At 38.9% G+C, this 24,221-nt stretch overlaps 1 protein-coding gene, 1 long non-coding RNA gene and 1 other non-coding gene across 7 annotated transcripts in view; 1 reads left to right on the top strand and 2 right to left on the bottom strand.

Moving 5' to 3' along the window:
* The window catches only part of LOC130930914 (otoferlin-like), an 82,732-nt gene that overhangs the window by 37,770 nt on the left and 20,741 nt on the right, over window positions 1-24,221 (top strand). For all 4 annotated transcript variants that reach the window (XM_057859240.1, XM_057859239.1, XM_057859241.1 and 1 more), the window contains exons 30-40: window positions 15,642-15,760; window positions 15,855-15,992; window positions 17,865-17,990; window positions 18,107-18,234; window positions 18,300-18,470; window positions 20,159-20,319; window positions 20,387-20,529; window positions 20,608-20,696; window positions 23,242-23,340; window positions 23,408-23,649; window positions 23,718-23,896. In XM_057859240.1, the coding sequence (XP_057715223.1) occupies window positions 15,642-15,760; window positions 15,855-15,992; window positions 17,865-17,990; window positions 18,107-18,234; window positions 18,300-18,470; window positions 20,159-20,319; window positions 20,387-20,529; window positions 20,608-20,696; window positions 23,242-23,340; window positions 23,408-23,649; window positions 23,718-23,896 (1,595 nt within the window). The remainder of the gene's footprint in view (window positions 1-15,641; window positions 15,761-15,854; window positions 15,993-17,864; window positions 17,991-18,106; window positions 18,235-18,299; window positions 18,471-20,158; window positions 20,320-20,386; window positions 20,530-20,607; window positions 20,697-23,241; window positions 23,341-23,407; window positions 23,650-23,717; window positions 23,897-24,221) is intronic.
* trnas-gcu (transfer RNA serine (anticodon GCU)) lies at window positions 6,226-6,310 on the bottom strand. The gene has a single exon. It is a non-coding gene; the product is annotated as a tRNA-Ser (tRNA).
* Window positions 6,337-13,913, bottom strand: LOC130930915 (uncharacterized). Of its 2 annotated transcripts, none has more exons than XR_009067126.1 (9): window positions 13,615-13,913; window positions 12,917-13,063; window positions 11,462-11,563; window positions 11,230-11,346; window positions 9,924-11,092; window positions 9,210-9,372; window positions 7,771-7,872; window positions 7,539-7,655; window positions 6,337-7,401 (listed from the first exon to the last, which is right to left on the bottom strand). It is a non-coding gene; the product is annotated as an uncharacterized LOC130930915 (long non-coding RNA). The 2 variants fall into 2 exon arrangements; XR_009067125.1 differs by having other exon boundaries at window positions 9,226-9,372; window positions 13,615-13,911.

Below are 24,221 nucleotides of genomic sequence, written 5' to 3'. Positions count from 1 at the left end.
CTACTGCCCGAAGTTAGCTGGGATAGGCTCCAGCACCTCCGCGACCCTCGTGAGGAGTAAGCGGCATGGAAAATGAATGAATGAAAGGATAATCGGACGATTAATTAAACGATTACTCGATTAAATGTAACTTTTTTCAATTACCTTCACAATTTAACTTGAAGTGGTTTTAGGCATGCTGTAACCAACAATGACGACAAAGTGGATGACTATTTCTACAAAAATAATATTTCATGTCAGCTTCCTGACTTAACTGTAGTCTACAACTTTATTGTTTTAAGCACATAAAACTTGTTCAAGTTTCGAATAAAGGTTCTGAGCATAAAACCATAGACTTCATAATAATTGACATGACACGGGGCGCAGGGGCCGATCCGTAGGGGGCCTATTTTCAAAAACCTCAAATTCAAATATTTTCAAAACCAAAGCTGCTACCGACCTAAAACCAAAACAGGCACCGGCCTTAGCCATATATGAGTCTCCACGAGCAGCGCCATCAAAAAATTCTAAGTCATTCCCTTATAAAATCCTGATGAATTATTTTTCATATACATATAACAAAACTTAAAATGGCTATGAAATTTTCAGATTTTACACTAGATGCACAAAAATCACAAAATGCAGAGATAATCACCTAGATGTTCAGGATCAATAGCATTATTTAACATATCATATATCATCAAGTTTTTGCCCAAAATATCAACTTAATTTTTTTTTTTTAATTTACTGCAAGTTTTCAACAGCTAATAAATCCTTCAATTTTCCTATCAGAAACTTAATACTTGAGGAAAACATGCAGAATCAATTACAAATAATATATAAATAGATTATTAATAAATTCTATATACAATCACAACTTAATATAGAATACAATAGCCCTTTATTTTCATTATACAGTTGTACCATGAAATTGTGGAGCATCTCCCTTTACAGTGCAGGATAAGATAAGTTAAAATCTCAAACGTTACTTGCAAGTATAAAGTATGAAATCTAAATAAACATAAATATAAAATGAGTATAATTCAGGCAGTGCAAATAGTCGATGTAGCGTTACCAGGATGTGAGCCTCGTCTTTCAACAATCACATAGCGTCTTTCTATGCCTCGCGTTTTCTGGTCAGCTTCCTTGACTTGTACAAGTCCCTGTTCCTCGTAGTCTCCTTTCTGCCCTCCTCGACTCTGCTCCTTTTCCTGCCAGTCGGCCACTCCAAGGCCTTGTTCTTCCTCGCTTCTGAAGTCACATCCTTGGACAGTTTAAGAGGGACCGCCAGGAACTCTAGCAGGTGCTCTTGAGTCTCCTGCACATCAAGGGCTCCTACAGCAACATTCCGAAGGACGCCATGTGGGCCATGGGTAGAGATGGCCGCTTGAGGACCGCCCGGCCTGTCTCCAGCTCTCCCTTCTCCTCTGGAATATCTCTAGGATATCGGCCGTGTCCCTGTGTTCCTCCTTGCCCGTGGTCATGGTGAGGAGCCTCAGCCTAGCGACCGTGTTGGCGTTGACGACCGCCATGATGAGCCCGGCGCTCTGCTACTCGATCGAAGAGCGCGCCAGCACCTTCTGGGTCAACTTGTAGCCGGCCTTGGCAGACTTGTAGTTCTCCCACCTGGCCAGCACCTTCAGGCTCGAGAATCAGGCCGTCCTCATCCTCTCAGGCTCCTAAAAAACATTTGTTTTAGAAACATAGGTGTTTTGATTCATCTTTTTTATAAAGTGAATAATGCTGGCCACTTGCTTCAGCCCCAGGACACCTGGGCAGCACCATACAGCCGTTGTTGTGGAAGCTGGTGTAGATGTTCTTCCAAAGGTGCAAGGGGACAAAGTACACGAAGATCTGCTTGTTGCCGTCGGCGTAGGTGTAGTGGGTGTAGTAGGTGCCCTTGCGGAGCTCAAGTGTGGCGTAGAAGCCAGCATTGTTGGCGTGGCCGTCAAAGCTGACAAAGAGCTTTTTCCGTTAAAAATTCTTCTGGATAAATGCTCAAATCCCTGTATTTTGTATATATATAGACGTAAAACAGTCTCGATTCTTGGTTCAAAGCAAAAAAAAAAAAAACCCCAAAAACGGGCAGTTAGTATTTATTTTACGTGAATATGTCGAATGTGCTGCTAGTTAAGTCACTCTGGCGGCCCCCTTAGTACAACAAAGAGCTGTTTCCGCTGGAAAAAAGAACAAAAAACGGGCAGTTAGTATTTACTTTGCGTAAATATTGCGAATTATGAGGCTAGTCAGTTTAAAATTAGCCCCCACCATGTGTAGACGAAGAGCTTTTTCTGTTGAAGATTCTTGTGAATAAATGCTTAAATCACTGAATTCTTTATAGATATGGAGGTAAAAGAGTCTCGATTCTTGGTTTAAAGCAAAAACCGGGCAGTTGGCAGTTATTTTACGTAAATATTGCGAGGTATAATCCCAATGCTCCCATTGATTATTTTCGCGTTTCAAAATGCATGCATGGTACCAAAAATATAATAATTACCTCGAATCCTCGAACAAATCACTCCGGAGACAATCCTTCCTGTTTGTATGCGGTACAGCTTTCGTACTTTTTAAAAATTCCGGCCGCAGTGAATGGCAAATCTGTCAGGTCAAGTATTATGAAGTCTATGATAAAACATAAAAATAATTTCTAAGTACACAAATCAGACAAAAGTCCTGTTCATTCAAATAAAAGAAAGTGCTGCTGATTGATATTTTTTCTTGTGGGGAAAGCGCTGATATAAATTGTGTCAATGACTCATTTATTCTCTTCAAACTAAACGACAAAATCGAATATGGAGGAGCAGACTGTAATGAAACTGTTTTCTTTATCAATCAGTTGTTCATCAATACAATCCAAATCCAATTTCAAAGCACACTCTCTTGTATGACAATTTACAGTTTAAATGGGAATTTGTATTTAAAGGAGACTCTAAGCCAGGGGTTTGCAAGTCCAGTCCTCCAGAGCCGTTATCCAACTTGTTTTCCCTGTCTCCCTCCTTTAACACACCTGAATCAAATGATCAGCTAATCAGCAAGCACTGCAGGAGCTTGACAACGATCCTGATTATTTGATTCAGGTGTGTTAAAGGAGGAAGACATGAAAAAACAAGCTGGATAGCGGCTCTCGAGGACCGGACTTGAAGACCACTGCTCTAAGCGGTTATATGAACTGGATTATGTGTGAGGTTGCTTTATAAAAAGAAATGAGACAAGTTTACTATCTAACAATAACTCTGGTGCTAATATGCTTCTCCAAAACACAATACAAACGGAAACTTAAGACACTGATTAATTAGCATAATCGCTAACTAGCTTAGCGCTCCGTGCTAAGTAGTAACGTCTCTTTAACAAAAAATGCAAACAATACAATTGTATTTACTCACATCTGACAGAGGCACACTGGATCTAACAACACAAAAGACAAGCTAACTCTCGACACGATGTGATACAGTATTACTGATTCAGCAACCCAACCCAAGTGTAGCAATGAACTCTCTCTCTCTCTTGCTCTAAACACTGGCGCTCGCAGCCTCACATTACACACAAACAAGGACCCAAACGGGACAGCTCATAGCTGCTGGTAAAAATCGATTATCAAATTAGTTGGCAACTAATTTATTAATCGATTTTAATCAATTTAATCCATTAGTTGTTGCAGCCTTACAAACAACCGTTCATGCTGTGCTGATCTGCCAGATAATAAAGTCCTAACATATCCTAACCCAATCCTAAAATATCCTCACAAAGTCCTAACATATCCTAGCAATGCTTACAGGGGCAAAAGAGCCAATCGTGAGAGTAAATGTGAATTTTGGATCAAGCCGGTCAATGTCATCCCACTAACGTTGTCCTCCATGTTGCAGTCGGGAGCCTTTACCAGACTCTCACAATGCATCAGTGTGTAAAGACGCTGACATGAATCCAAAAATCCTGCATGTGGGCCAACTTCTGTTAGCTCTGGTAGCCTTCGACCATATGCCTCCATGAAAGTTGGCACTTAGCAAAACTGTGACATACTTCGTTTTTGTGAATACAGTTGAACCTCCGAAGTGCTGCACCAAAATATTTGTATGAGTCCTGAACGCAACCCCAGCTAATACTCACCCAGTTAAAATTCCATGTTTCAAGCAATGGAAATTAAAATGGCGGGACGGTCTGTCATAACAGGGTGCAGATCAATAGTGCACAAAACAAGTCTAACGCATCAATGCTAAAATTCGAACAGAATGTCAGCCATTTGCCACTGCGAGATTTAAACCTTCGCCATAATGTGCAGCACATAAAACAAAAGCAAAAGTACAATAAGGCTAATAGAAAAACACACGTTACCATTTCCACAAAATAAGAATAAAGTGAATAAGTGACTAGCAGAAAATAGTGATGTAGTGGTAATACTGTATAACACCGCAACAGCTCATACTGTATATGACAATTTACAGTACTCATACAAGGAGGCAGACAGTTGACCTGATATGATAGAGGAAATGACAGTTGTGTATAGATACTGATGTAACAGTGCAAAAACAATCCTGTCATGTAACTGTGCAAATATTGCATATACTATACCCAGATTATGCAGTGCTCACATTGAGACAGATGTCTGAGAACATATTATTTAGTGAGATAAATGTGACAATGTTGAGGCATTAGCAATACAATGACAGTGACAATGACATATAACCAATAACCAACAATAACAATAACCATAGACTTCACCATCAGTTGACGGGAAATGGGGCGCGGGGCCACTTCGTAGGGGGCCTATTTTCAAAATTTTAAATTAAAATATTTTCAAAACCAAAGCCGCTAGCACCTAAAATAAAAAAGGCACCTCCCTGAGGCATATATGAGTCTCCATGAGCAGCGGCATCAAAAAATTCAGTCGTATTCTAATAAAATCCCAATTAATTATTTTTTATATAAATATAACAAAACTTAAAATAAAATTCTCAGATTTTACGCTAGATGCACAAAAATCATTAAATGCAGAGATAATCACCTATATTTTCAGGATCAATGGCAATATTTAACATAACATGTAAGTTTTAGCCCAAAATAGGGACTTTTTAATAATAACAATTTTTTTTTTTATTTAGCGCAATTTTGACATAAGTTTTCAAAAGCTGATTAATCACTCGATTTTCACATCAGAAACTTAATACTTGAGAAAAGCATGCAGAATCTTCTTCATTTTACTCAACAAAAGCACATTTTGCATTTTTCTACATACAATCACAACTTATTTTGGTTGAATTCCGATGTCACTGTTGCCTCAGCACGTCTTGCCAGCTTTCTGGCCCTCGTCGTTTTTAGATTGAAATGCTACAAAAAAAAAAAAGTATGGATGCAGAAATGTCAAAGTTACTATTTTTTTGCCACAAAATGGGCAGTTGGCCGAAAATTACCTGATATTTTGAATGTAAAGTTACGCTATTTTGCATGGATACAAAATCCAACATGGCGGCCATCACAAAACAAAGAGCTTTTTAAATTGAAAATTCTTGAAAATAAATGTGTAAATCCCAGAATTCCTCTAGATATGAATTGAAAACAGTCTAGATTCTTGGTTAAAAACACACAAAAACAGGCACTTATCATTCATTTCACGTAAATATTTCAAACTCAAGTTATGCTAATTTTTTCCATTAATTTCATTTTTTCCCAAACGTTTCAAAGACCATGCATGGTGCTATTTTATATAATAATTACCTTGAATACTCGACCAAATCACTCTTGAGACACTCCTGCCTGCATGTATGCACTAAAACTTTCGTCCTGTTTCCACGTAAATCCGTCGTTAGAAAGCAGCGTTCGTTTGAGTTTAAAGCTACCACGACGCTCTGCATGGCCTGGCCACCTACGGGAAGCCGTGGCGCAATGTCTGTAGGTTCTGTCTCATCAACTGATAGTAAAGTCTATGAAATAACGCATTACTTAAATCTAATCTTTTTCACTTCTTTCCACACAACCTCGACCACCTTGGTCAAACGATATTCCACAATCCACATTATGAAAGATAATCTAAAGCAATACAACTTTAGCAACTTGAAAAGGTTGAGTTCAAACTACTTAAAGGAAGTCTAATTTACTTAAATTGTTGAGTTTTAAACAAGAGTTGTTTCCTTTTTCAGTTTTTCAACTTGAAAATTCAATTGAAGTACGTTGACTTGAAATTTCAAGGTTCGCAAATTATTATTTTCTAGTGTCTAGGTTTGATAACGAACCCCCCCAAAATAGAAGAAGTTACGACGAAGATGGGATTCGAACCCACGCGTGCAGAGCACAATGGATTAGCAATCCACCGCCTTAACCACTCGGCCAAAAAAGGGGCATAGTGGACTGCCTGCGAGGGGGAAGGAGGGGGAAAAGAGGGGGAAGAGGGAAAAAGAAAAGGAGAAAAAAAAGAGGAAATTCTGCACTATTTGCATTTTTTCTTGCTTTATCATCTCAACAATGTTTATAGTCAATTCATCACTAGGTGTTTTGGCACTTTAACAGTCATGTTTCTTTTGGGATTTGAACTCACAACCAACTGATCCAGTGCGGCACATTAGACCTACCAGTGCTTGTACGACCAAAACAATGTGTGTGTACATATACGTAAATGTAGATGGCCCTTACATAATATATCCTCTCATCTTTTCAAAAAGTTTAATTATCTGCAAGATTATTTTATGTTTGAATGATTATTAGGTATGTCTTCTCAATGAAAATAAATTCAGAATAAAACAAATTACCAAGGAGAAAACAGTTAATAATAACATGACCACATAGTAAGGACAGCAATTCTTTTTATTTTTTGCATGAATATTCATAATATATATTATATTATATTATAGTATTAAAAAATAAAATATAAAAGATACCGAAGTGCAAATGAATGTGTGCAAACAGGATGTGACAAATAAAGTTACGAATATTGGTGACACCTACTACTGCAAATTCCTCCTCCAGTCATCCATATAAATAAAAGAGAGCAAAGTACAAATGAATGTGTGCAAAAAGGATGTGACGAACAAAGTCACAAATATTGGTGAAGAGCTTGCTGTACTGGAGGAGCATTGTTAAATAGAGGAGGATGCTGCGCTGGAGGAGCATGTGTAAATGGAGGATAATGGGCAAACTGAGAGTGCAGAAATAGATGATAAAATGAAGGATACTGGGACGGAGGAGATGGCCCGTACTGTGGAGGGTACAACACACAGGTTCCTTCTAGGATGCCAGAGTGCGCTGGCGGAGGAAAGCTTCTCCTTCATGGTTTTCAGGCTCTTCAAAAGTCATGACTTAATGTGCGTGTTGCACAGGGGCAGCCGGGAGTGTGTTCACTGGAGGAGAGGCTCTTTGGCCAGGTGCAGCTGTTTGGGAAGTACATTGCCTTGCAGCAGCATGTCCCTGTCCTTCCTCTTATCCCTCCTAAGCAGCCTACAGGACAAACATACATGCATAATATCATACAAAGTTGTTTATATTAAGTTATTCTACATTTTCCTTGCATGTGTTTTTTTTAGGTTAAATCATTATAAATTGTCATGACTGCTTGCAAATGAAATAACACATACCATTAAGAGACAGCCTGTTGTGTGCTTGCTCAAACTCTTCGACAAGTGTGAGGCAAACACTCACTGACTCTGTTGACTTCAGGGTCTTAGGCTGCTTGGCCGTGAGTCATGTAGAGTCTGTAAGAGACAAAGATAACATAATTTGAATTGAACACTTTTCACGGAGACATACACTCCCTCTTATTCAATGATTTGTATTGAATAAAGATGATAGCAAATTGTGGTCAAGCACCTTTCTGCCACCTGCAATCCAGGAGCAGAGCCACTCAGCTACCTGGATGCTCTCCATGGTCCTGCTGAAACCCATGCCTTTGTTCTAGCCTTCTGGGGGTATCTAATGAGTGAAAGAGACATCGAAATGTTTTATTTGGTTTTCCGGACCAGGACCCTGGCCTGTACTATAAAAGAAGTAAAAGGAATCACTATTCAATATATCTTTATGCAACCAATGAGCAGGAGGTGATGAATACTGCATTGAAGCGTAAAAGTAAGCTGTCCACCGACTGTCATGGTATTGACATGTTTCTTGTCAAAAAAGTTATACATAGCATAGCAACGCCCTTCACCTATATTTGTAATTTATCGTTTCGATCGGGTTGTTCCCAAACCAAATGAAAATTGCTAAAGTAATTCCAATACACAAAAATGACAGTAAACACAAATGACAGACCGATATCACTATTACCACAATTTTCTAAAATCTTGAAAAAACTATTTACCTAATAAACGCACTAATAAACGAAGTGATGTCATATCTTGATGATAGTGCACTCCACACTTTGTACTGTTCCTTAGTGCTCCCATATTTCACCTATTGTATTGAAGTGTGGGGAAACCGTTATAAATCCACCATCAACTCATTAGTCATACTGCAGAAACAAGCAGCACGAATTATACATAAGGTCGGATTCTTGATCACACTCATCATTTGTTTGCTCATTCTAAAACTATAAAAAAAAAATCAAAAAAAAAATCAAAGATCTTGTCAACTATCATACAGCTATAATGTTATTTAAAGCATATAATAAATTACTGCCATATAATATACAAAACCTTTTTCAGGTTCGTGAGAGTGTGTATAGTTTGCGAGGCTCTGGAGATTTTATGTCACCGAGATTTTGAACTACTCACAAACGTTTTTGTGTGTCTGTATGTGGAGTGAAACTTTGGAACAATTTAGACAATCAATTCAAGCATTGTCAAAATTGTTGTATAAAAATATGGTCTGGCAGTAGTATCCCACAAAGTAAAGATGTTGGACAATGTGATCGGGGTGGGATAAAATAAGTTGTTTCTTCTTCCCACTCCCTTTCGAGTACAAATAATTTGTTAAATTATAAAGTATTTCTGTTTCCTGTGCATGCTCAAAATAAAAAAGCATCATTTCATCATCATTTGTCCCATGGAATGTACATATAATTATGGCAGGGTGGCAACCCTGGTCCTCGAGAGCCGCAATCCAGCTTGTTTTCCATGTCTCCCTCCTCCAACACACCTGAACCAAATTATCAGGATTGTTATCAGGCAACTGCAGAGCTTGCAGATGAGCTGATCATTTAATTCAGGTGTGTTAAAGGAGGGAGACATGGGAAACAAGCTGGATTGCGGCTCTCGAGGACCAGGGTTGGCCACCCCTGAATTATGGTGTACAAACTAGTGACTATTTTGTACCTTGAAGCAAATGTACCTGGAACAAAAGTGCGCTGGTGTCGGTGAAAGCCGTTTTCCATTTCTTGGACCCTGGCTGTTTACCAATTGAAAAATGGAATTGGCCCCGGGCATATTTGAAGCAGATGTCCTTCCAGTAGCTACTCGGCTTCCATGTTTTTGTCATCTGTAAAAATTAAATAAAGAGCAGGACAGGTTCATGTAAAATTTTACATTCCAATATTAAAAATAATTTTAAGAAGTGCCTTTTTTTAACCACATGCTTAGACTTTATGGACACCCAAAGTTGACTTTTTAATTATAGTACTATGTATACAATGAACTCTAAAGTGTTTATGTATCATTTATTTAAAAATTGTGATATAGAAGATGAATGAATTAATATACAAGACCCCTTAAAGAACTTGGAGAAAAACACATACGAGTCTAGAGATTATATTCTTTAAGACGTGTCTCTTTTTACCGTATGCTTAGACGATACTATATAATGTGTTAATGCATTATTTTTTTAAATTGTGAGATTCAATATTAATGAATGAATATACGAGACCTCTTTGAAGAACTTGGAGAAAACATACGAGACTAGAGAATGTTTTTAGCGATCTGATTGTTTCGATCGTCCATACACGACAACAGGGCGGAAAACTAAATAGTCATTGTTTTATCTCGCGGTTTTCCATTCGTCTTGCATGTTTTGTTGCCTTTATTTTCACTTACCTTTCTCCGATTGTTTCTTCATTGCGGCGGAAAACATGGCTGACACGCGAAGCCTCCTCCTCCACGTCAAAAAGGGGCATAGTGGACTGCCTGCGAGGGGGAAGGAGGGGGAAAAGAGGGGGAAGAGGGAAAAAGAAAAGGAGAAAAAAAAGAGGAAATTCTGCACTATTTGCATTTTTTCTTGCTTTATCATCTCAACAATGTTTATAGTCAATTCATCACTAGGTGTTTTGGCACTTTAACAGTCATGTTTCTTTTGGGATTTGAACTCACAACCAACTGATCCAGTGCGGCACATTAGACCTACCAGTGCTTGTACGACCAAAACAATGTGTGTGTACATATACGTAAATGTAGATGGCCCTTACATAATATATCCTCTCATCTTTTCAAAAAGTTTAATTATCTGCAAGATTATTTTATGTTTGAATGATTATTAGGTATGTCTTCTCAATGAAAATAAATTCAGAATAAAACAAATTACCAAGGAGAAAACAGTTAATAATAACATGACCACATAGTAAGGACAGCAATTCTTTTTATTTTTTGCATGAATATTCATAATATATATTATATTATATTATAGTATTAAAAAATAAAATATAAAAGATACCGAAGTGCAAATGAATGTGTGCAAACAGGATGTGACAAATAAAGTTACGAATATTGGTGACACCTACTACTGCAAATTCCTCCTCCAGTCATCCATATAAATAAAAGAGAGCAAAGTACAAATGAATGTGTGCAAAAAGGATGTGACGAACAAAGTCACAAATATTGGTGAAGAGCTTGCTGTACTGGAGGAGCATTGTTAAATAGAGGAGGATGCTGCGCTGGAGGAGCATGTGTAAATGGAGGATAATGGGCAAACTGAGAGTGCAGAAATAGATGATAAAATGAAGGATACTGGGACGGAGGAGATGGCCCGTACTGTGGAGGGTACAACACACAGGTTCCTTCTAGGATGCCAGAGTGCGCTGGCGGAGGAAAGCTTCTCCTTCATGGTTTTCAGGCTCTTCAAAAGTCATGACTTAATGTGCGTGTTGCACAGGGGCAGCCGGGAGTGTGTTCACTGGAGGAGAGGCTCTTTGGCCAGGTGCAGCTGTTTGGGAAGTACATTGCCTTGCAGCAGCATGTCCCTGTCCTTCCTCTTATCCCTCCTAAGCAGCCTACAGGACAAACATACATGCATAATATCATACAAAGTTGTTTATATTAAGTTATTCTACATTTTCCTTGCATGTGTTTTTTTTAGGTTAAATCATTATAAATTGTCATGACTGCTTGCAAATGAAATAACACATACCATTAAGAGACAGCCTGTTGTGTGCTTGCTCAAACTCTTCGACAAGTGTGAGGCAAACACTCACTGACTCTGTTGACTTCAGGGTCTTAGGCTGCTTGGCCGTGAGTCATGTAGAGTCTGTAAGAGACAAAGATAACATAATTTGAATTGAACACTTTTCACGGAGACATACACTCCCTCTTATTCAATGATTTGTATTGAATAAAGATGATAGCAAATTGTGGTCAAGCACCTTTCTGCCACCTGCAATCCAGGAGCAGAGCCACTCAGCTACCTGGATGCTCTCCATGGTCCTGCTGAAACCCATGCCTTTGTTCTAGCCTTCTGGGGGTATCTAATGAGTGAAAGAGACATCGAAATGTTTTATTTGGTTTTCCGGACCAGGACCCTGGCCTGTACTATAAAAGAAGTAAAAGGAATCACTATTCAATATATCTTTATGCAACCAATGAGCAGGAGGTGATGAATACTGCATTGAAGCGTAAAAGTAAGCTGTCCACCGACTGTCATGGTATTGACATGTTTCTTGTCAAAAAAGTTATACATAGCATAGCAACGCCCTTCACCTATATTTGTAATTTATCGTTTCGATCGGGTTGTTCCCAAACCAAATGAAAATTGCTAAAGTAATTCCAATACACAAAAATGACAGTAAACACAAATGACAGACCGATATCACTATTACCACAATTTTCTAAAATCTTGAAAAAACTATTTACCTAATAAACGCACTAATAAACGAAGTGATGTCATATCTTGATGATAGTGCACTCCACACTTTGTACTGTTCCTTAGTGCTCCCATATTTCACCTATTGTATTGAAGTGTGGGGAAACCGTTATAAATCCACCATCAACTCATTAGTCATACTGCAGAAACAAGCAGCACGAATTATACATAAGGTCGGATTCTTGATCACACTCATCATTTGTTTGCTCATTCTAAAACTATAAAAAAAAAATCAAAAAAAAAATCAAAGATCTTGTCAACTATCATACAGCTATAATGTTATTTAAAGCATATAATAAATTACTGCCATATAATATACAAAACCTTTTTCAGGTTCGTGAGAGTGTGTATAGTTTGCGAGGCTCTGGAGATTTTATGTCACCGAGATTTTGAACTACTCACAAACGTTTTTGTGTGTCTGTATGTGGAGTGAAACTTTGGAACAATTTAGACAATCAATTCAAGCATTGTCAAAATTGTTGTATAAAAATATGGTCTGGCAGTAGTATCCCACAAAGTAAAGATGTTGGACAATGTGATCGGGGTGGGATAAAATAAGTTGTTTCTTCTTCCCACTCCCTTTCGAGTACAAATAATTTGTTAAATTATAAAGTATTTCTGTTTCCTGTGCATGCTCAAAATAAAAAAGCATCATTTCATCATCATTTGTCCCATGGAATGTACATATAATTATGGCAGGGTGGCAACCCTGGTCCTCGAGAGCCGCAATCCAGCTTGTTTTCCATGTCTCCCTCCTCCAACACACCTGAACCAAATTATCAGGATTGTTATCAGGCAACTGCAGAGCTTGCAGATGAGCTGATCATTTAATTCAGGTGTGTTAAAGGAGGGAGACATGGGAAACAAGCTGGATTGCGGCTCTCGAGGACCAGGGTTGGCCACCCCTGAATTATGGTGTACAAACTAGTGACTATTTTGTACCTTGAAGCAAATGTACCTGGAACAAAAGTGCGCTGGTGTCGGTGAAAGCCGTTTTCCATTTCTTGGACCCTGGCTGTTTACCAATTGAAAAATGGAATTGGCCCCGGGCATATTTGAAGCAGATGTCCTTCCAGTAGCTACTCGGCTTCCATGTTTTTGTCATCTGTAAAAATTAAATAAAGAGCAGGACAGGTTCATGTAAAATTTTACATTCCAATATTAAAAATAATTTTAAGAAGTGCCTTTTTTTAACCACATGCTTAGACTTTATGGACACCCAAAGTTGACTTTTTAATTATAGTACTATGTATACAATGAACTCTAAAGTGTTTATGTATCATTTATTTAAAAATTGTGATATAGAAGATGAATGAATTAATATACAAGACCCCTTAAAGAACTTGGAGAAAAACACATACGAGTCTAGAGATTATATTCTTTAAGACGTGTCTCTTTTTACCGTATGCTTAGACGATACTATATAATGTGTTAATGCATTATTTTTTTAAATTGTGAGATTCAATATTAATGAATGAATATACGAGACCTCTTTGAAGAACTTGGAGAAAACATACGAGACTAGAGAATGTTTTTAGCGATCTGATTGTTTCGATCGTCCATACACGACAACAGGGCGGAAAACTAAATAGTCATTGTTTTATCTCGCGGTTTTCCATTCGTCTTGCATGTTTTGTTGCCTTTATTTTCACTTACCTTTCTCCGATTGTTTCTTCATTGCGGCGGAAAACATGGCTGACACGCGAAGCCTCCTCCTCCACGTCACTGTGCGCCGGCTTGCTACATCCGGGTCTTTTTCTTCATCCGGGTCTTTTTCGTTCGGAAGTGTTCGGACCTTCGTTCGGAAGTGTTCGGACCTACGTTCGGACCTTTTGTTATGTCGCCGTTCGGACCTTTTGTTATTTGTTCGGACCTGTTCGGAAATGTTAGGACCTTAAAGCAGCCCAACTGCTAGCGGGTGCGGCCACCTCGTCTGAGCTGCCATTTGCACATGCTGAACAATATGAACAATAGCACTGCTATGACGTCACTGGACATGTGGCATGATCTGCATAAATATACTGTGAGGTGCCATACAGAATTTGATGGTATTTACTTGCTTGAAACTCAACCCTTAAGAGCTTGACCGAAGGAAAAAAAATCAGCCCCAATACACGTCTTTGAAACAAAATAGAGGGAACATGTCTATCATGCCGGATTGGCAAGCTCAAGCACAAAGCCATCAACACTTAAAGTAAATCTTAGCGGAAGTTGGCCATTTTAGTTAGAAGCAGCAAAAAAATCTGAATTTGACTTTGGAGGTTCCTCTGTGTGCATTATTAACTCATTCACTGCCATTGACAGTGATACATGCCAAATCAAATTTTACTGGAATGACTGGCAATGAATGATTACGTTTCAATGCTATTGACAGCGATAGGCGTCCAATACGTTTTGAAGGAACCTTAGTCTTAACCCTTTGTACTGACTCCATTTTGAGAGGTTTAAAGAAGGCTCACCGAGAACAAGTTGACAATTTATTCGGGTCGACAGCGATCAAACAGAAAGGTGAAACAGACACAGACTCAGGTGAGGAAGCAAACTTGTTCCAAGGTCACCATATCAGAAATCAACAAAACGTTTCCAAGGAAAATGACCACGATTAGTTAAACATTGTCTTGTGAAGGCTCTTGTGGGGCGGGCTGTGGGCAGGAAGAAGGGTGTGTTTAGGATTATTGTCTGTTTGTGGATTGGAAAGGAGGATTAGGGAGTTAATGTTGTCCAGGCAACGAGGGTTGTGGATTTTGCCACCTCAGCGTCAAAAGGGCTCTTAGAATCTTGTCAGTCGTGTTATCAATTGGATATCGGGCATTCTCCGGTGTTTTTTGTGTTCGGATAGAGCATCCCGCCATTTGTTCTGGACTGTCCGGGAGAACTGATTGCGAGAGTTAGTGCGTCAATCTTGCTCATGACGCACACATTTGGATTTCATGATAAGAAGTCGTTGTGTATCTTTTATGCCCTATGTTCTGCTTTTTTTCCTTAAACTATGGTATAAGTGCTATTTATTTTATATTGGGTGTGTTAGAGTAATACAAACAGTCAAACAGTAAATACAAGAAACGATACTATTCCCCGATTGATTATATTAAGTGTGTTAGAATAATGCAAACAGTTAGACGGTGCCTACGAGAAAAGGTACTATCTACTTCAGTTTGGACTGGAAGTAACAGTCCATCATGGACGTTTACAGTCTGCTATATGTTAGTCATGGACTAAGTAATGCTTAAACTGCCATTGATGGCAAAAGTCGTCCAATCCAATTTGACTGAACGATTGCTGCTAGCCTTCCAAGTCGAAATGGATTGGACAACAATCGCCGTCAGTGCCAGCCAAAGAGTTCATTTCTAAAATAAGATTAAAGCTGTTTAATAGTAAGAAGGTTCTTGATGTTTTTTCTTAGTTGCAGTGTTGTGAGTGGTACTATGCCAAAGTTACTGCGTGGTCAATGTCAAAACAGTTAATTTTTAAAGAAACTCTGGTTCATCTATCACTGTCAATGGCAGCCAATGAGTTAACGGAGTGAGCAAATTGGCTTACCAATGGACGTGTTTGTGCACATTGAACAGTCACTGGTGCACAAGCACTGACAACTTTCATGTTGGAATTCATGTCTCGAGTGCTGTGCTCCTTTTTACAACCTTCCTCCCTCTTTGGCTTCGTCATCTTCACGGCTAACTCAGACATCAAACCTGATGACTCTCCTGTAAAAGGCAGCAGGAGAGGCAAAGGGAAGAAGGACAAAAAGAAGACCAACGTCGACCCGGCTGATAAGAAAAAGGCCAAGCTGGATGAGCTTAAAGTAAGGCAATGTCATATCCCACCTGCGTTAGGTAAAACTCTTGGTGTGTTTGATTTTTTTTTTTTTTTTTTTTTTTAAATAATGCTCTCAAAAGGTCTACCCCAAAGAGCTGGAGAGTGAGTTTGACAACTTTGAAGACTGGCTGCACAGTTTCAACCTCTTTAGGGGCAAAGGCGGCGACGATGATGACCAGAATGGCTCAGACGAAGACAGGATTGTTGGGAAATTCAAGGTAAGATGGGTAACTGTCATAACTTTATTCAATTAGAATGAATTTCACGGAGCTACAATCCGCAGTACTTCTCTTGGTGAAATTGAAGCGGTGTTGCTTACCTCCAATTTGCTCCCAATGCATTTTTGACATTATTTCAACTAGTGCTGCAACGATTAATCGATTCACTCAAGTAATTCAATTAGGAAAAAAGCTTCAAATCAAATTTTGCTGCTTCGAGGGTTCGTTTAATTAGAGTGGCGTTGTAATTGTTTGTTTTGAAAGGATTTGCATTTAGCTTTATTGATTTGGGTGGGTACACTGCCCTGTAGTGGCAACTGTGAATATAATATACCGTATTGGCCCGAATATAAGACGACCCCGATTATAAGACGACCCCCTCTTTTTCAAGACTCAAGTTTGAAAAAAAGACTTTTTGAACACCAAATTAATTTTTATACAGAAAATAATTACAATACATCTGAAACGAATGATTATAACAATATATTTGAGAGAAAAGGCATTTAATTTCGCATTCAAAACTTAATATCTGAACATTTAAACATTTAACATTTAAATATGTAAACTAAAGTGCAATCAAATTCATAAATGAATGGCTTCTGGTTTTTACATTACACTCTGTGACACCATATTCCACAGCCGCTTTGCAGTTGTTTGAAGACACCGCCTCATTTATCACCATCAACTTGAAGTTTGCGTCATAACTTCTCCTCAGCTGCCGGTTAACCTGGATAATCTTCGACCCACTTTTCTCCAAATTGTCGCGAAGTTTCTCCATTTTCGGTTATCTCTTCTATTACCGGTATTTTCTTCTCTTTTCCTTCTTACCACTTTCTTCTTCGTGTCAGGGGTTCGCTTTGGCCGCCGGAGTCGCGTTCAGCATTCGATTCATTGATGACTGGCGCCATCCAGCGTCGTGAATGGGTATATGTCTAGGCCGCAGTTTTTTTTTTTTTTTTTTTTTTTTTTCAGGCCGCAGTTATAAGACGTCCCCCAGGTTTTCATTCTTACTTTAATGCAAAAAACACCGTCTTATATTCGGCCCAATACGGTAACTACTCATTACAAAAATAATCGATAGCTGCAGCTCTAATTTCAACATTGTGGGGATCAGCTTTGTAGTTATTTTTCTAATTATTTTACACATTTTGCAATAAAATTATTGAATGGTTAATAAGTGTGAAATAGAAAATTGCTCCAAAACAAGTTCTCTGATGTTGTTATGAAGCAATTGCATCTGGTTTTAAGATTTTTCATGTTATTTTCAATCGCTATGTTTGCTGTAGTCCACACTAAAGTGGCATAAAAAAAATGTTGAAATTATTTGAAACTATTAAGTGTATTGTTGGCACCGTAGCTCGTTAAACTAATGCTCCCTGCTTTACTTTTAGTAAGTTTCAAGTTCCAGCTATAACGGTAAACTAACTTTAGTCTGAAATGGTAACATTTCTCTGGAAACATCTTTTCTTGGACTTTCTTCCTCATCGAACCCACTTTCAGAGTCATATTTTGACTCGTTGCACGTTGAAATCAATGAGTCTTGACTGCAATTTGCCACCAAATGTTTGTCATAGCCTGTCGGTTTCCATCTCTGTCGACGGAAACCACAAAAGATTTTAATGCACAATTTCATCAACTGTCCATCCATGAGATAAAATTGCTTTTTGAATACCTTTTACAAGATTCAATATATGAAAATAAGACTTTTAAACCTCTTTGTAAACAAATTCTGCCTTTATAAATATACAAAGTGTGGCAGGAGTTTGTCCTTAATAAGTGAGCCAACACAGTCTTCATAAATCCTTGGCTGCCACTGAAAAGGGATCATTCACTAATTATTTTATGTTTTGTTTTTTTCTAATTTAATGAAAGGGCTCACTATGCCTGTACAAAGTGTCCGATGAGCTGCCCAGAGACTTTGACTCCAACATGGGGATGTTCCAGAATATTCCGCACAACGACCCCATCAATGTGCTGGTGCGAGTTTACGTCATCAGGGTAAGGCCGGCCACAAATCGCAGCTGCCATCCTGTCAGTTCCATCTATTGATACCTATAGAAAATGGATGTTAAGGATAAAAAAATCCGAATTGAAAAATCTCTCTCTGGCGGCAGGCGACCGATCTTCACCCGGCGGACATTAACGGCAAAGCCGATCCATACATCGCCATCAAACTAGGAAAGAATGAAGTGAAGGACAAAGAAAATTACATCTCCAAACAGCTCAATCCGCTGTTTGGAAAGTAAGGACAATATCTGTCTGATTTCGAAAACATTTTTTCATATCACTCGCTCCTTCCGTGATCAGATCGTTCGACATCGAGGCCACCTTTCCAATGGACTCCACGCTCACCGTGTCCATCTACGACTGGGACCTGGTGGGCACCGATGATCTGATTGGTGAAACCAAACTGGACTTGGAAAACCGCTTCTACAGCAAGCACAGGGCCACCTGCGGCATCACAGCTAGCTACACCACGTAAGGAACGGACATAAGTAGCATAAGAAATTGCTCATGTTTGAGTTAGTTGTGAGCAATTCGTTGGTTGAAAGATGGAATGGATTAGAATTTCCAAAATGGCAAAGAAAGAAAGAAAGTTGATATCCGATCAGAATTGGGTAGATGATCAAGTTTTTCTAGGTTCTCTGTAAAATCTGAAAAATTACCAAAGAAGAGGAGACATGATCGCTTCGACACACGAGCTTTTCGACATCCGACGTAAAATTCGACTCGCCAGTTGGTTCTATATCCAAGGACATGCTTGAAATACGATGATTTATGACAGTGCGGCAGTTTCTTTGTTTTCTCGCAAGATGGACGCACAGCGGATTTTCTTGTGAGAGAAATCAATGTGGGTTCCAAAAAGGTTAGTGCACGTGGTGAAAAAAGGAAAAAGGTGAGGTTCACTATTCAAATGAAGATGGAAATGATAGATTTCAGTTTTAGCTCAGTAGTCACCAAGTAGCACTGGTCCCTAATGTGCTCCAATACAGCAGGTATTATACATTTATTTTGAACACTGCAAAAACTCAAAATCCTATCAGTACTTTACTACTTACAGTTTAGACTAACTTAAAACTTAACTAGACCTTAAAAATAGCTTGACACAAATGGAAATTAAATTGAAACACGTGGGAAAAACACATAGCTTTCAAGTGATGTGTGTTATCAAGCGTAATTACATTTTTAGGTAAGAAATATGTTTGTTTGTTTTTTATAAGATCTAGAAGTTTTTTGAGTGAAAGCAGTGATTTCTTTTTTTTTTGTCACATCTTAGATGCAATGGTTGGCTGTTTTCAACAATGTACATCGAAAATAAAGACATTGATTGACTGAAAATGGTTCAATATTGGATTAAATGTCTTTTTTTCTCATGTATATTTATAATTGCGCTTTACCTAAAAAAATGTTTTATCCGATTACTCGATTAATCGATAGAATTTTCAGTCGATTACTCTATTACTAAAATATTCGATAGCTGCAGCCCTAGTGTAATTGCTATTTGCAATAGTACCAGCAGTATTTATTAAGGATTTAGTGTAGGTTTTTGGGCTGTGGAAAAAATTAATGGAATTACAATGTATTCTCATGTAAAAAATCCTGCTCGACACACGACTATTTTGACTTACAAACAAGGTCCTGGAACGAATTAACTTCGTATGTAGGGGTACCACTGTACTAAACACTTACATCTGACATCTGTAAATTCATTGAGCTGTTAGAAAAGTGAAACATTTGGGGCTTGTGGGGAGTCTCCTTAGAAAAATAAGCTCAAACACAGCTTAAGGATGCATACCTTGAAGTGAAAGTTTCCGAGGTAGGAGTTTCTTCAAAAGAATTCTGAAGGTTTAAAATGTATTGACAATAATCAGGATTCCTGTGGATTCTTAAAAATGTTGTAATCATGTAAAAGTGTTACGAAAAGGCATCGAATTTCATCTAGTAAGACTTAACTTTTTAAATTGCGATGCAACGTTTGAAGTTGTGTCGAAAAAATATTTTGTAAAATTAGCCCCAGAACTGGCATTGGATTCTGTGTGGTCTTAAAACGGTATTAAATTTTCCTTGATGAAACCTGTAGCAACCTGAAGCGACCTTGCTATTTATAACTATAAGAAAAAAATGTGTTTTTGGGAGGGTCACTATTTTGTCCTTACTCTCTGCAGCCACGGTTACAACATTTGGCGAGACCCAATGAAACCCACTCAGATCCTGGCAAAGCTGTGCAAGGACGGCAAATTGGACGGGCCTCACTACGGACCTGGTGGACGGGTCAAAGTGGAGAACCGCGTTTTCATGGCGCCCACAGAGATAGAGGATGAAAACGGTAACCAGTTTCCTTCCTGCTCTTGTTTTTTGAAGAACAAACTGACTAAAAACATAACCGTGCTCAGGTCTAAAGAAGCAAACCAATGAGCACCTGGCGCTGACCGTGCTCAAGCACTGGGAGGAAATACCGCGGGTTGGCTGCAAATTGGTACCGGAGCACGTGGAGAACAGGCCGCTCCATCACCCGGACAAACCGGGAATTGAACAAGTGAGCAATCAGCCGTCTCGCACCTTAACCAGTGTTCTTATCGTTTGATGATCAATTTCTTCTCGTGGTCAATTGCAGGGCAGAATTGAGATGTGGGTGGACATGTTCCCCAAGGACATGATGGCACCTGGTCCTGCCCTTGACATTTCACCCAGGAAACCAAAAAAGTACAGAACAAACAAATTTGACATCCATGTGCAGCAAATTTGGATTTTTTTTTTTTTTTCATTTTTAGGCGGTGTACGTTGTGAGTTAAATTTTGATATAAATTATATGGAATTAGTAATTATTCTCATTATTTTGTAATATAATCGCTTTAACCATATAGCCTTGGACGCATGTAAAGCGATCCCTTGGTACACGCGCTTCAAACTTTGCGCCCTCAGTCCATCACGAATTTTTTTTTCCAGTTTAAAAAAAGAAAGAAAGATGAGCTGTCCCGAGCTGATCGCGTGGTCTCCCTCCCTCCCTTCTTTTCCCTGCTCTTTGGTCGGGCAGTGAGTGCACTGAAGTTGCCTATTAAAGTTAAAGATGATTGACAGATGTTTAGTCTTTGATCTTGCCAGAGAAGTGAACTTCAAAGTGCCGCATGCGTCAATCATCGTTTAACCTGTTTACCAGCTGGTTTGGCAACTCATTGTGTGCAAGTCAGCAGCTTGAGCAGATTTGAGTGGACTCACTCAATGAAGCATTTAATAAAGCCCAACATTTTTCTACTACTTTGTTCTTGTTTAAAAATGATTCGGTGGGACACTAACATATTTAAAACTTATCATAATTATTACATTTGAAGCGCTTAACTCAGACATGTCAAAAGTCCGGCCCGGCGGCCAAATGCGGCCCGTGGTCAAATTTCATCCGGCCCCCAGCCTCTCTCATAAAATCAATAACATCTGGCCCGCACACAGACTTAATAAATTGGTCAGCAGTACTGCTACCAGCGTATGAAGTAGCTTACACACTAAATGCTGCTCCTCATTTACCCACTAAAAGGCAGCAGCACTCTAAGCAACATTACTCCATGTCACCCTTTACTTCCAATTTTCTAAAATGGTGACAATCAACCAAAAAAAAAAAAAGTTGACTGCGACGGCCGACGCTTCAAGGATAGGTGGATATTGGACTATTTCTTCACTAAAATACGCAACAACTGTGACTGCCTCATTTGCAAAGAGACAGTCGCTGTTTTTAAAGAGTTCAATGTAAGGCGATATTACCAAACAAGACACGCCGAGATGTACGACAAGATTACAGGGAAGATTAGCAGCGAGAAATTGAAGCAACTTGAAGCTAGTTTAATTTCACAGCAGCAGTATTTCACAAGAGCCCGAGAGTCAAAAGAACGCCACAAAGGCTAGTTGCTAGATTGTTGAAATTATTAATTATAAAAAATAATAAAGCAAATGTGACGCACAGAATGGCTTGCTAAAATGTGCTTAAAAATATTGTTCTACGTAAAGGACGTCAGCCAAGGTCGGCCCCCCACATTTTTATCACACCAAATCTGGCCCCCTTTGCAGAAAGTTTGGACACCCCTAGCTTAACTCATTCACTCCCAGCCATTTTCACCGGAGCAATGCCCTTCACTCCCAGCCGTTTTAGTGGATTTTGACTGATTTTGCAAGGCCCACAGAAAATTCTGTTCTATTGCTATATAAACATGGAACCCACCAAAAGATTAGACTCTCTTCTTTCAGCAGGAAAAAAAAACAGTTCATATCTTTTTCCATTCTTTAGAAATCAGAAGTAGAAAATAGATTAGTTTGAGCAATTTTCCAATTTCTAATGAAAAAACAGAGAAATTGAGCTTTTTGTAAAAGCATACATTTGAAACATAACTTTGACTTTAACACAGCTATTTTTCGCTTTTGTGACATCCCAAACATCTGAATAATGTTTTCGTTCTACTAAATAACATAAACAACAAGACAAATAGAGATTTTGATCGCAAAGTAACAATTTATTTACACATAACTAAACTATTGAACTATTGAACTACTTGTGCACATAACAACGGGGAAACGGTGCTCCCGGTTGAATGAGGTGGCTCACAGTAATCTGATGATTCTGGATCAAGATCGGTTTCACTTTTTTCATCATCTTCATCGTTGGTTTCAACCTCGGGCTCAGGAGTAACGCTACGTGAGCTACGCAGAACGCGCGTGGAACCTGACGCGGTTGTGGCCGTCACCGTCTGTCTCATCAAAATAGATTTTCTTGAATCCTTCTTTGACGATGGTTTCCTTTTCTTTTCAAAACACTCCTCCGTGTCGTTTGCTTTTTTTCCACGATCGTTCTCCACATTTTTCTCAAATTCTCACGCGTCTTCACAAGATCACTCCAACTTCCGTTTCCTGACTATTTTTCTTCACTTCCTTTCTTGGCCCGAGATGAGATCTTACAAAATGTGCTACTTCCTTCCAGTGGCCAGTTTTATTGCTTTAAAATGAGTTTTGAGCATTGTGCATTGCAGTTTAGGTGCAAGAGAACCTAGAGATTGCTCTTGTCCCAAAAAAAAAAAAACGTATAAGACGTATAAATACATTTTTGGGAGCAAATGAGTTAAAAACCATTTATTAAAAAAAAAATATATATATATATATACATATATATATACAGTATATTATATGCATAAATGTTTTTTTTTTAATTATACTTTGGGGGGAAAAAAATGAAAAAACATGTCATATACTGTATATGCATCCCCTTCAGGTTTGAGCTGCGGGTCATCATTTGGAACACAGATGAAGTAGTACTGGAAGACGATGACATCTTCACCGGGGAGAAATCCAGTGACATATTCGTCAGGGGGTAAACCTGCCATCTTCAGGTAACCTTGTTTTCTCACAGAATTTATGAATCTTTTGTCATGGTCCAGTTGGCTCAAGGGGCAGCAGGAAGACAAGCAGGACACAGATGTCCACTACCACTCCATCACCGGCGAGGGCAACTTCAACTGGCGCTTTATCTACCCCTTTGACTACCTGATGGCTGAGGAGAAGATCGTCATCTCCAAGAAGGAGTCCATGTTTGCCTGGGATGAGACAGAGTACAAAATTCCGGCCCGCCTAAACCTACAAGTGTGGGACGCCGACCACTTCTCGGCCGATGACTTCCTAGGTGATCACAATTTGCCAATTGTAGGCGCTAGATTGGAAATGTGGAATTGTATCTCTCCGCATCAAAAGGTGCAATCGAGCTGGACCTGAATCGTTTCCCGCGCGGCGCCAAGACAGCCAAACAGTGCACTATCGAGATGGTGACCAACGAAGCCGACATGCCCACTGTGTCCATCTTCAAGCAGAAGAGGATCAAAGGATGGTGGCCTTTTGTGGCTCGAAACGAGGATGACGAGTTTGAACTCACCGTACGTTTGGCGTCATTTATAATACGCTATTAGCGTAAATTATACACTGTACACCCATGGTCAAAAGTTTTGAGATGCTTTTTCATGCAACTGAATTGTGAAAAGTCGCAAAACCTGACCTGCACATGACTATAAGCTACAAATATCCATGATATACATGGAATCTTTACATAAAAAGACGTTGAACACAAAGATTGGATTGAAAAAAAAAAAAAAAAGACTTGATTAACCCTTTTATGCCCCAATAATGTTGTTGTTTGTTTTTTTTCATCACATTCATATTGGACAGGCGTCTCAAACTTTCTTCCCACGGGGCAATACCTTT

This window comes from Corythoichthys intestinalis, chromosome 15, assembly GCF_030265065.1.
Source record: "Corythoichthys intestinalis isolate RoL2023-P3 chromosome 15, ASM3026506v1, whole genome shotgun sequence".
Taxonomy (NCBI): domain Eukaryota; kingdom Metazoa; phylum Chordata; class Actinopteri; order Syngnathiformes; family Syngnathidae; genus Corythoichthys; species Corythoichthys intestinalis.
This window is presented reverse-complemented; position numbering and strand designations above follow the sequence as displayed.